General features: G+C 39.8%; 1 protein-coding gene across 5 annotated transcripts in view; it reads left to right on the top strand.

The window, feature by feature from the left end:
- The window catches only part of RBM46 (RNA binding motif protein 46), a 31,617-nt gene that overhangs the window by 961 nt on the left and 17,070 nt on the right, over positions 1-13,586 (top strand). For all 5 annotated transcript variants that reach the window (XM_084768747.1, XM_084768743.1, XM_084768746.1 and 2 more), the window contains exons 2-4: positions 9,234-9,395; positions 10,207-10,674; positions 11,194-11,976. In XM_084768747.1, the coding sequence (XP_084624873.1) occupies positions 9,245-9,395; positions 10,207-10,674; positions 11,194-11,976 (1,402 nt within the window). In that variant the 5' untranslated portion in view covers positions 9,234-9,244. The remainder of the gene's footprint in view (positions 1-9,233; positions 9,396-10,206; positions 10,675-11,193; positions 11,977-13,586) is intronic.

The following is a 13,586-nucleotide window of genomic DNA, read 5'->3' as shown; positions in this document are numbered from 1 at the left end:
TTAATGTTAACTGTGTGCCACGGAGGATATAAAGGTTGTTGTTCGCACTGTATTTGCCAAATGCCAACAGTGCCATGCTTTAAAAGCTAAATTTCATATTAATCTTGGATTTTAACATTAATGCCCAAAGTATAAAACAGCTCATGTGAAGTTCAAACTCCTGATAATGTAAGGATTATTTATCCCAAGAATTGTGCAAACATATTGTATGGCTGGAGTTAAGCCTTAAGTGTTAAGTGGTGTCATTTTTGTTGGTGGGAAACTTAGATGTACCATAACATTAAGAAGGAATGGCAAATAAGTAATTTGTATAAAATGTAAAATTTAATGCTATCTTATTTTACTATCTGATGGTTGGCAAGGTAAGAAAATATGATGGAAAATGTGATTTCTTTGTTCACGTTGATAAGATTTCAAATGACATTATTGAAGACTAAATAAGAAATGGTAGCTAGTGTAGTTTGGACAAACATTTGTGGATATCTCTCATAAGTTCTAAGAACACATAGCTTTTGGGTTTAGTATGTAAAATTTGTATAGTTATTTGAGACATGTTTTCCATGTGTGGGAGAGTGCAGGAGTGTGCATGAAAGTCAGAGGGTAACTCTGAGGAGCTGACTCTCGCCTGGTGGGCTGCACAGGTGAGACTCAAGCTTTCAAGTGGCAAGTGCCTTAACCCATTGCATATTGTAGCTCCAAGTGGTTTTTCCTAAATAGTTTTTTTTTAATACTAAATTTAAGCCTGTACTACAGGTATGAACTACCTAGTGCTAAAACTTTTAAACATTATGTTTAACTTTTGCAATTAAACACCCTCTCATTCTTTAATAGAAAAAGCTTAAAGTGAAATTGAATAGATCCATCTCTGACCTTATATTTAGAAATTGTCTTAGCTGTATAGGACCACACTTTTTAATGTTCAACCATGTTGCCTGTAGGACCCTGTCTCACTAAAGTAAATGTTGCTCAAAATCTCCATTAACTAGCACACAGGGATTTGGTGTACCACGCTCAGTAACACCTGAAGTAACAAGATTGTAGGAAAGAGATTCTATGTCTTAAATTATTATGCAACATGTAGTTTTGAAGACTTAAACTTTATATAATGTTCCCCTTATTAATCTGAGATATTTTTGTGATAATACAGATGAAGTTTCAGTTTGAGTTTAGGATACAAATAGAACACATTTTTTTAGACAAATAATTTTTCCCTGTATAAGGTGCAGAACTTTTGTTGTACTTGCCATTTTTTTTCATTACTATATTCTTTTGGAAGTCAGTACAAATCTGAAAGACACACACACACACACACACACACACACACACACACACACGTAGGATGTATGTGCATAGAAGTACAGTTGCCTTGGGAAGCCAGAGGCATCATCTCTAGGAAGTGGAATTACAGGCCATACTGAAGTCACATAAATTTTATCCCTGAATTGTAGAGAAGGGAACACACACATTTAGTGCTAATGCAGGTTCCAGATTCTTCCTCGACCTAGTCCTCCTCCTCCTCCTCCTCCTCCTCCTCCTCCTCCTCCTCCTCCCCCTCCTCCTCTTCTGATAACAACTCATCCTACTTTGTTTAAGTTAGAAGAGCCTAAAAATGATAAGCAGAAATGAGATGGTGTCTGTTATTCGGAAACAAGCAGAGGAGAAGGAGAAGAGCTTTTATCTATGCTATAGTTGAGCCTTTAAAATGTGGCTTTATAATATAAATAACCCAGCTCTTGAGAGGCTGGGGCAGTTCAAGGACAATCTGGGCTAAGTAGCAAGATTCCTCCCTTGCAGAGTTTTCACATAGACATTTAAAAGTGAATATTCAGACTTAGGCGATGCTAATGGGTAGATATTCTGTGTCATGATACAGCAGTGTTGGATTTGTTTGTGTTTTAATTTTTTGAAAAATTTCCTTTGCTTTTTAATTTGTTTAACTTTGGAGACAGGCTCTGTCTATGTATCCCTGGCTAGCCTGGAACTGCCCAGGAAGACCAAACTGCCTTCGTAGTCACAGCAATCTGCCTGCTACTGCCTCCAGAGTACTGGGATTAAATTTATGTGCCACCAGATCTGGCCAGACTAGAATATCTTAAAGATGTTTTCTGATTCTACTTGGGCCAGTGAATGCTGATTTCTCTCTGTGTGCTGTTTACTCAGGCACTGGCCACCATTTATATATTTGAGTCTGGGTTTCTTCACTTATTGGTAACTGAAGTGGTTTGGTTAGCCTTCCCAGAGATCTACCACATTAAAAAAAAACGGGTTCTGAAGATGGAACTCAGGTTCAAACATTTTTCTGATTAAGATGTCTTTCTGGCTTATTTTTTAAAAATGGAAAGTAATGCCTTAAGGAAAATGAGCAAAGTAGGCAGTTTCATGGATAGGACCCAAGTGGGTAAAAATGTTTAAAGTGAGGGCACATTTGTATAGGCAAATACCTAATGTGGTTATCTGCCTCACAGTGTTTGCCTCTGTGTTTTTAAATGAGCAAGGATAGCAACATCTCACAGATTATTATCATAAGTAGTAAATGGGATTCATCTAAGTCCATTATTTTTAGTGAAATCATAATGTCCCTTCAGTTTCTTTATTGAATATGCATTGTTTGGGGGTACTATGTGGTACCTAGAAAAGAAAGACTACACCTTAAAGTCTGGTGGGGACTGAGGAGGAAGGAGACGGCAGAGTGAGAAGAAGAGGGGATAGGCTCTCACAGCACTCTGAGGCGGGTTCTGTGATAAAAAGCAGACACTGAGCAAGACCTCATTTAGAATTGGGAGCTGTGTCTCGGAGAGAATTAATGGCAGGAGAAGCTCTTGGAATCAGTGAACACAGGGCTGACAGATGAGAGTGTGGGACATTTGAGAAGTCACAATAAGTACACATTGGGCCACATAAGAAGTGAAGCTGGGGAGCGAGACACAGCTAGGTTATGAGAGGTCCATGTGACTCTCTGTGTGGACTGGAGTTTGTCTTTAAGGAACAGTAGGAAGCTAGGCAGGCTAGTGAGCCCTGCCTGTAATCCCAGCACTTGGGAGGATTGCTGAATTGAAGTCAAGCCTGGGCTGCAGAGGTAGCAAGATCCTGTCTCAACAAAACCAACACAGACATAAAGAAAACCTGCCTGAAAGAGCTCTTTAGAAAGCATACACAGAGAAGTGAGAAGGAAAGGTATACTTTTGCCAATGATGACAAATTTTCAAGTTTCTTATAAATTGCCTCATAATTTGTATATGCCCATGTAAGATATGTGAATTTATATATGCTTATCTGAAAACCCTACATTTACAATTGCTATTGTTGTAAATGTATTGTTCTCTAGAGTGTTCTTTAAGTTTTTCTATATTCAGTAAACACAGGAGTATGACATTTAAGAAAGTGTTTTTTTTTTAACATTTATTTTATGTACATTTTGTCTGTATGCATGCAGGCGTAGGTATGTGTGTGCATGTATGTGCATCTGCCCTCCTGTAACTGTAGTTATAGATGATTGTGAATCAGCATGTGGGTGCTGACACTTGAACCCAGATCCACTGGAAGAGCAACAAGTGTTCCAAACCACTGAGCATGTCTCCAGCTCCAGGCATGGCATTCTTTAATAGCCTGTAAACATGCTAATGTGCAGTTATATAGTGACTTTTAACCCAGTTTGTGTAAGGATAGTTTTTTTGTAGGTTGTTGCTTTTATAAACAATGATCATTGAATTTGTATCTGTAGCTTCCATTCTTGAATTACCAAGAACATATGTATTTTGTATTTAATAGAAATTATCAAATATTGCTATAAAAAGAAGAAGCTTCTAGTTTAAAGTATTACTGCCAATGGTTCATGAATCGTTAGTTTTTTTTTTTTCTGAAATTTTTGTTGGGTTCTTCAAAAAATAATGTTTGGGTGCCTATTGTAGGTACTAAGGAAAGTATTGACAGCTCAGATATTGGGCTGTAGGAAAGCTGTTTTGTTTGGTCTATAGAGGTCTATTGATATTTTTATAGCTAATAGACAAGTTTTTAAATTTTAGAGATTTCACATGAAAATTTTCTAAATTTCTAGCCTTAAAAAAATTTGTGCATTTGCTACTAGTTGGTGTCTTATGTTCTGTTCCTGTTGCTGTAATAAAATATGCTGTCAAAGTCAGCTTAGGGGAGAGTTCATTGGCTCACATTTCAGTGGTACAGCCCATCATTTCAGGGATGCAAGGAGGCAGCAGTTAGAAGTGGTTGGTTCCATTGCATCCATAGTCAGGAAGCAGAGAGGAGGGGGATCCGTGCATGCCACTTCTCAGCTCATTTCCCTGCTCCATACACTCCAGGGTCCACTTCTGATGGAATGGCTCCACGTACAGTAGTTGGCATGGTCCACATTAGTAATCCCCCAGAGGCGTGTCCAGAGGTTGTTTCTCAGGAGACTCTGGATTCTGACCTGCTGACAGTCAGCACTGCCCACCACACTGTTCCCTCATGGTAACAGTTTTCTGGAGTTGATATTTCCCTTTTCACATGATGTACACAGAGTATAGTTGAATATGACTCATTCTTCGTTTGGGGTCCTATATTCATCCTCTAAGCATTTGTTAGACCTTGATGAATTTGGCTTGATCATTTAATAGATACTCAAATTTGCAATGTCTAAAACTGAAGTATATTTATCTATAAAATCTCTTCAGCCTTCCTCTTTTCTCATTGCTCAAGCTCAAACTTTGTTGTTCTCTTCCATTTGACTCTCATCCAGGAAGTCTGAAAATTGTACAGGATGTCTCTTTACATGAGACTGATTCTTACACTCTGCACCTCAAATTTCAATCTCCATCACCTTCATCACTCCGCCTACATTCGTAGCCTTCTCATTAGTGTCTGCCTCTACCTCTCTCTGTACTTCTTAACAGCAAGGCGATCCTTTTAGCTGGTTTTATTTTTTTTTCTGTTGTTCTTGGGATAGAACCCAGGCACTGTGCTGCTGGGCAGACACTGAGCTGTGTCCCCAGTCTATAGACGGCATCACGCTATTTCTGTGCTCCCAGTTGGCCGTGCTTCTCCTTTAACTCTATTTTAAAATGTGGAAGTTACTCAGCTCAAAAGGCGAATGCTGTACTGTAGTGAGAGCGTTCCTCCTACTTTCTCTTGTTCTTTTGCTATGAATTGCACATGCCAAGCACATGTGTATCCATGGTGTGTGTATGTGCGCGCTCACACATGCCTGTGTGTGTGTGTTCTTACTTATAGGTGCATGGGTAGGTTCTTTGATTCTTAGATGAAAGATTCCTTGTTTCCTTTCTCCACGAGAGCCCTTTTTCTGCTGAGAAGCTGGTACCTTCTCAGTCACATGGCTGTATGACTCAACAGTGTCACGACCCAGTCATAACCCAATCTGGTGAGGAACACCTGGAGGATTCCTGGAGGTCCATGTTGGAAGGCCAGAGAAGCAGGTTCCAATGTCAGTGGACAGTGTAGCAGTGATCACACCAGGATAGAGGATCTTGAGGACAGGATGTGAAGGCAGTCTGGCAAAAAGCAAAAGCCTTTTTCTTCAGAGCTCCAGATCTCTGGACCACCCTTGGAAAGGCGGTGCTCATTTTAGGTGGGAGCTCCCACTGCAGTTAACATAATCAGGAAGGTCCCTCACAGGTGTGCCAGACACTAGTGCAGGCACTGCTTCACAGTGTGCCAGACATTAGTGCAGGCACTGCTTCCCAGTGTGCCAGAGGACTGTCTCTTTACAGTGTGCCAGGGGACTGTCTCTTCACAGTGTGCCAGGGGACTGTCTCTTTACAGTGTGCCAGGGGACTGTCTCTTTACAGTGTGCCAGGGGACTGTCTCTTTACAGTGTGCCAGGGGACTGTCTCTTCCCCGTGTGCCAGGGGACTGTCTCTTCACAGTGTGCCAGGGGACTGTCTCTTTACAGTGTGCCAGGGGACTGTCTCTTCCCCGTGTGCCAGGGGACTGTCTCTTTACAGTGTGCCAGGGGGACTGTCTCTTCCCCGTGTGCCAGGGGACTGTCTCTTCCCCGTGTGCCAGGGGACTGTCTCTTTACAGTGTGCCAGGGGACTGTCTCTTCCCCGTGTGCCAGGGGACTGTCTCTTCACAGTGTGCCAGGGGGCTGTCTCTTTACAGTGTGCCAGGGGACTGTCTCTTCCCCGTGTGCCAGGGGACTGTCTCTTCACAGTGTGCCAGGGAACTGTCTCTTTACAGTGTGCCAGGGGACTGTCTCTTTACAGTGTGCCAGGGGACTGTCTCTTTACAGTGTGCCAGGGGACTGTCTCTTCCCCGTGTGCCAGGGGACTGTCTCTTCCCCGTGTGCCAGGGGACTGTCTCTTCACAGTGTGCCAGGGGACTGTCTCTTTACAGTGTGCCAGGGGACTGTCTCTTCCCCGTGTGCCAGGGGACTGTCTCTTCCCCGTGTGCCAGGGGACTGTCTCATCAGTAGTTCTTTTGCAGCGGTTCTCAACCTTCCTCATGGTGTGGTGACCCCCAACCAAAAAATTATTTTTGTTGCTACTTCATAACTATAATTTGACTACTGTTATGAATTGTAATGTAAACCTGTACATTCCTTGTAAGAGGATCAATCATTCAACCCCAGAGAGGTCACCATCCACAAGTATAACCATTGCACCTATCTTCTGCCAGTATGACTGAATAGATGCTTGTTTTCTGTACTAGAATATAAGCTTCAAGAGTGTTTGGTATTAATTTACTGTTATATCCCAGAAATGAGGGACACAGTTGGTAGTCAGTAAATATTGCAACTCAGCACACAAGTAAATGAAGATATTGTATGTCAGAATAATTTTCTAGGCAAGGGTGGGTGTTTGAGAACACGGTGACCTGGTTTAGAATTCCGTATATACCACTTTCCGGCTCTGGGATCTTGGACAATATAGTTTCTCTGAGTTTTTTCATTTCTTACAGTTTTGAAACTTGGAAATAATTTTCTCTTGTAAAGGCATATAGCTTTTATTAGTTGTAGAGATTAGAGATTTTACTTATTATTAGTGTCTTTGTATTTGTAATAAGCCTGAAAATGTAAACCTCTTATTTGTTTGTAGCTAGCATTGCAGTTTCGTTTTGAAGCTAGCTATTGTACAGATAAATTGAATAACTAGTTTCTGTAGTTATTTGCATATATGTGTGCATTGATATGAAGCATTCCAATATATGAATAAAATTAGCATTTCTGAATAATTGTTTTAAGATAAAAAAAAGAGTGCTAATGCTTTTACTTAGCCATCAGCTGGCTTATTTGTCAAACATTCCCTTTTCTTTATAAGATATTTGTCCTACTAATAAACAGTGTAATCAGCATATTACACACTGAAAAAATTGAGGTACAGCGTAATTAATAATTTACTATATTGATAATGAGTTAAAAGAAAGGTAATGAACCCAAGCCATCTCACGGCTTGCTTACCTCTGAAGCATTTGTTGAGAGCTACAGTGATTGCCTCCTTTGCTCTAGATCAGTGGTTCTCAACCTCCCTATGCTGCGACCCTGTAATACAGATCCTCATGTTGTGCTGACCCTCAATCATAAAATTATTTTGTTGGAATTCTGTAACTATAGTTTTGCTACCATTATGAACTTTAATGTGTACACCTGATGTACAGGGTATCTGATGTGACCCACAGACTGAGAACTGCTGCTGTAGAGCAAACTCATGGCATCTTCTCCACTCCCATTCTCTAGAGAGCCCACTATGAACCCTTGCTCATAGTCAGTTTGTATTTGTTGTGACACAGATATATCACCCTTGAGAAATGAAAGTTGTTTCTGAAAAAAACAATGTGACCTCTGCCTTTTTAAGCACCTAAAAAAATTAAAATATGCTGCCATTCTCATATTTATCAAGGCACTTACTTGATCCTTATGGACATTTTTAGTAGCCTTTTTACATATACTGTGTTAGTCAACCTTAAAAAAAGCAGTCATGTGAGAACTTATATTGGTATGTTTAAATGAATAATGTCTAAAGAAATAATTTTCAGGGCTGGAGAGATGGCTTAGAGGTTAAGACCACCATCTGCTCTTCCAAAGGCCCTGAGTTCAGTTCCCAGCAACCACATGGTGGCTCACAACCATCTGCAATGAGATCTGGTGCCCTCTTCTGGTGTGCAAGTGTACACACAGGCAGTGTATACATAATAAATAAATACTTATAAAGAAAGAGAAAGAAGTTGTCAAAGTCGTATAGAAAGAAAGGCTAAAATTGAGGTGCGCTGGTCTAAAAATTTACTTCTTCCATCCTAAAATACTAACCAGGCGCAACATTGCTTAGTTTCTAATGTTACACAAGACTGGCCATGTTCAGGGTGGTATGGCCATGAACAAAATGGACTTCTAACAATACAGTGACCTGGTTTCCATTTTATAATTAAGAAGAGTATATTTGAAGCCAAGATAGCTTTCACAGTCTACTCTCCATAATATGAATTTAATTTTTGTAATTATACTACTACTAACTGTGTGTGAGAGAAAACCACAGTGTTGATCATTAGGAAACACAAATATAATAATTGTTATTTTTAAAAATTAAAATGCAGGGATGGGAAGATAACTCAGGTGGAAAAGTACTTGCCATGTAAGTATGAGGATCTAAGTTTGATCCCAGTTGAAAACAAAAGCAAAAGCAAAAAACTGGACATGTGGCATGTACTTGTGGTTCCAGCTCCAGGAGAATCACACCCACGGTTGATAGTGGCCACCACATGCACACATGCGCATGAGCACACTAACCTCCACACGTGGAAACATCCATTTTATATAGGATGCTGAGGAAAGGCTGTGGCACTTGCTATATTTCCTATCCACTCAACTAAGAAACGTCTCTTGAGCTGATGCTAATCAGATACCAATCACATTGGCTTCTCAGATGACTGATGATTGTGTGTTTCTAGTCACCCTCTGGTACCTCCTAGTAGATACTAATAGGCAGATACGAAGGCTTTGTCTCACTTCTGATTTCTCATTCTTCCTAGTCCTCTCAGCTTTACCTCCCTTTCTCCTACTCAGATTATCTAAAGGTACTGCTTACGTGATGAGGGGCTTGAAAAGCAGTTTCCCAGTTTCTACTGCAGGAAACCTGGCAACTGCTTTGGTGGGTTTTAAAGGGGAGTAGTGAAGGTTAGCCATCATACATGTCAGCCACAACTGTCCTTGGCTTCATGTAATCCAAAGAAATGCTCCCCAGACGCCCAGAGCTGCGCTAAGAGGTCACGGTTATTTGACTCTATTTTAGGAATTGCAGCCATGAATGAAGAAAACACCGATGGAACAAATGGATGCAGTAAAGTACGGACTGGCACTCAGAATGAAGCCGCTTTGCTGGCTCTCATGGAAAAGACTGGCTACAACATGGTCCAAGAAAATGGGCAAAGGAAATTTGGTGGTCCTCCTCCAGGTGGGGTTTGCTTATACATGTTTAAATAAAAATTTTCAGTCATTTAGATGAGGTGTGTATCCCCACAAGCATTCTGACCAATCTCAGCCATGACTTGTGATTTTGAAAGAGTTTATGCATTTGTCTAAAACCTTGTTCTTGTTTAAGAACTGATTGAGAAATAACTTGGTTTGGATTGAGAAATAAATCAAGATTCAGGGTCTCGGGAAAAAGTATACTCAAGGCATTAACGGCAGGTCATTTGAGCAGAGATTTGAAAGAGCAGTGAGTAAGGCATAATATTTATATAACAAGTTTCAAAAAGGTATGGTATCTTTCCATCCTAATAATGCATTTCCTTTACTCAGACTCTCAAAATGGTTAAATAAAATTCTGGTTTCTGCTCTCCTCAGTTGCTGCATCACTCTCCACTGCTCTCCCCATCTAGTGCACTTGAGGCAAGTGGGCACCTGTACTGTCGTTTTCTCTTCATGTCTCCTCTCCCAGATAGTCCTCGTACATAACTTTATTTGTTGTATTCAGGTCACTGCACAAACTTTATTCTCAGAGATTTACTTATTTTATTAATGGTAACACTTCTTATATGACTAAATTTTCCTCTCAGAATTTTACCATTTACACATTGTCTCCTAGGATTTTGCTAAACTAAGTTTCACAAGGGAAGGAACTTTGTTTTTGTATCTCCAATATTTAGAATACTGCTTGCCACATAGGTGGCTGATAGCCTATTTGTCCAATGAGTAAATGATTCAGTTATGAATATGCCTTTTTAGAATTTAATTTTTAGGGTTTTTTTCCCTTTGTTTTTCAGGCTGGGAAGGTCCACCTCCCCCTAGAGGCTGTGAAGTTTTTGTTGGAAAAATACCCCGTGATATGTATGAAGATGAATTGGTTCCTGTGTTTGAAAGAGCTGGGAAGATATATGAGTTTCGACTGATGATGGAATTTAGTGGTGAAAATAGAGGTTATGCTTTTGTGATGTACACTACGAAAGAAGAAGCCCAGTTAGCCATCCGGATTCTTAACAATTACGAGATTCGACCAGGGAAGTTTATTGGTGTGTGTGTAAGCTTGGATAATTGCAGATTGTTTATTGGAGCAATTCCCAAAGAAAAGAAAAAGGAAGAAATTTTGGATGAAATGAAGAAAGTTACAGAAGGTGTTGTAGATGTGATTGTTTATCCAAGTGCAACTGATAAAACCAAGAACCGTGGCTTTGCGTTTGTTGAGTATGAGTCCCACAGAGCAGCTGCTATGGCCAGGAGAAAGCTGATCCCAGGTAGGATGGTCATTTCAAAGGTTACTTTACATATCAACCCCATCATAAATATGGAAAAGCATCAGTATATTATAAAGCATTATTAACAAGGTATATAATGCCACCGGAAGATCAAGAATTATTTTATTGAGGAAGTAAATTAAATGACTATAAAGTACAAGAAATTGTTCCTACAAAATGAGTTACATTTTCTAATTAATGTGTTTATACTTTAACTGACACTTTAATGTGTAGTTAACATTACCTGTTAATTATATTTAGTAAAATTTCAGAGAGCATTATTTAAATATTGCAGTAATCTTTAAGGTCTTGTTTGTCTTGCCAACTCTTAAATTTTGCCATAAGTTCTTTGCTTTAGTAAAGCCTGTGATATGAATAGGCGCACGTGGTGAGTGAGCTATAGTGATGCATGCTTGAGTTTCTGTTTACTTGGAGAAATTGCTCTATGCCGCTCTTTACACTTGTATTCTTTGCTCTAGCTACCTTCAAATCAGCTCATGTATGTTTTTTTTTTTTCAGGAACGTTTCAACTCTGGGGCCACACCATTCAGGTAGATTGGGCTGATCCAGAGAAAGAAGTTGATGAGGAAACCATGCAGAGAGTTAAAGTTCTCTATGTAAGAAATCTAATGATCTCAACGACGGAGGAAACAATTAAAGCAGAATTCAATAAATTCAAGCCTGGCGCAGTGGAACGAGTAAAGAAACTTAGGGATTATGCGTTTGTTCACTTTTTCAACCGAGAAGATGCAGTGGCTGCTATGTCTGTTATGAATGGAAAATGTATTGATGGAGCCAGTATTGAGGTAACGCTGGCAAAGCCAGTGAATAAAGAAAATACTTGGCGACAGCATCTTAATGGTCAGATCAGCCCCAATTCTGAAAATCTACTTGTATATACTAACAAAGAAGAGAGTCACTCCAAAACTCTAGGCAAGCCACCAGCTCTTCCAACTCGTCTCAATGGTCAGCATAGTCCAAGTCCCCCTGAAATTGAAAGATGTACTTATCCTTTTTTCCCTGGAACAAAGCTGACCCCAATTAGTATGTATTCTTTAAAATCCAATCATTTTAATTCTGCAGTGATGCATTTGGATTATTACTGCAACAAAAATAATTGGGCACCACCAGAATATTACTTATATTCAACAACCAGTCAGGATGGAAAAGTACTCTTGGTGTATAAGATAGTCATTCCTGCGATTGCAAACGGATCCCAGAGCTACTTTATGCCAGATAAACTCTGCACTACACTGGAAGACGCAAAGGAACTAGCAGCCCAGTTCACGCTGCTTCATTTGGGTAAGTTTAGAAGTAGTTGGCCTGTTGACATTAGAAAACACTGTAATAGGTTATACAGTTGTTGATTTGAACTCGGAACAGTAGTGCCCAGTCTCTAAATTGATCTGAGTCCTTGGAGACCAGAGCAGGAGGACCACAAGTTCAAAACTCAGTTCATTTTCCTGAGACTTGACTCCTGTCTAATTTTCTTATATTTTGCTTTTTGAGCACTATTAACCTAGAGGGAACTTCAGTTTGGGTTATAGTTTATGGCCTGTGTCATTACTTTATTGTCTGCTAGTGACTAATCCTCATTTGATAAACAGTCTGATGCGTGTCACAGAATTTGTTACACGAACCAGTTTTAATTCTGTCCTTGCATGTTTGGTGAAGTCTACACAATGAATTTTTAGTGGGAAGGGTTAGATCCATAAAATCACAGATGTTTCATGTGGATCATGTGTAAACATAGCTTTATGCTCACCAATCTGGAAATTTGTTATGACTCATGAAAGGCAAAAAACATCATTAAGAGAGATTGATGACAATTCTCTTTAAATTTCATGTTTTTAAAGCACTCCATTTTCTTAAATGTTGTTGGAATGATTGAGAATTAGGATATACAAAACTTGCTTGCTTGATAGTCTAAAGGAAAAGTTATTATAAGCCTCTAGAGTTGTCCTAATACTTACTATGTTTATAGCATATTTTTATGGAGATAGAAGTTTGCCCATCCATTTGCCTCAAAAAATTAAGATTCTACATGGAGCCAGAAGCTTGTCATTAACCTTTTAGCTCCCTTCTGGGGATGCTTTTAAGTTCAGTTCACTATTACTGACCTAAGAAAAGGTAGAGTAGTCCTGATTTGTTTTATGTAGGGATAAAATTAGCTGTGTGTCTCAGTTATGCTTTCTATTGCTCCAATAAAACACCATGACCAAAAGCAACCTATGGCACACACTTCACATCACAGTCTATTATCAAAGGCAGTCAGGAGCTCAGAGGAACCTGGGGGCAGGAGATATGGAGGAATGGCGTTTGCTGGCTGTCTCCATGGCTTGCGCAGTCTGCCTTGTCTACAGCACCTAGGACCGCCAGCCCGGAGGTGGCATCGTCCAGTCAGCTGGGCCCTTCCACACCAGTCATATAGCAAGGAAATGCACCAGAGGCTTGTGCACAGGCCAGTTGGATGGGACAGTTTCTCAACTGAGAATCCTCCTTCCTTCATGAGTCTAGCCTGTGTCAAGTTCACATAAAATTAGCCAGCACTCTGGCACATGTGTCCAACCGGTCACATTTTGACACAGTATTGTCTTAGACGAAGGTCACACTTCAGAGCTGCACAAGTGAGGTTAAAAATTTGCAAAGCAAATCTTGATGTTTAGAGTAAGTTTACAGTTTTGTGGTGGGCTGTATCTATAGAAACACTGGGATATATACATTACACGTGCCACAGATTAGACACCTGCTGCAGTGTACATGTAGATCAGTTAGAACGCTCACTTTAGATTTTTACAAGTTTTATATCAGAACTTTTAATTTGAAAAATAGAAGAGTTTGCATCTTATCAATTTTTTTATTTCTGTTCATCACTAGGGAGAATAGTTAATAGAATGTTATTCGTATTTATT

The sequence above is a fragment of the Acomys minous genome (assembly GCF_964271855.1).
Source record: "Acomys minous genome assembly, chromosome: 19".
NCBI lineage: Eukaryota > Metazoa > Chordata > Mammalia > Rodentia > Muridae > Acomys > Acomys minous.
Note: the sequence above shows the minus strand (reverse complement) of the source record. Positions and strands in the feature narration are given on the sequence as shown.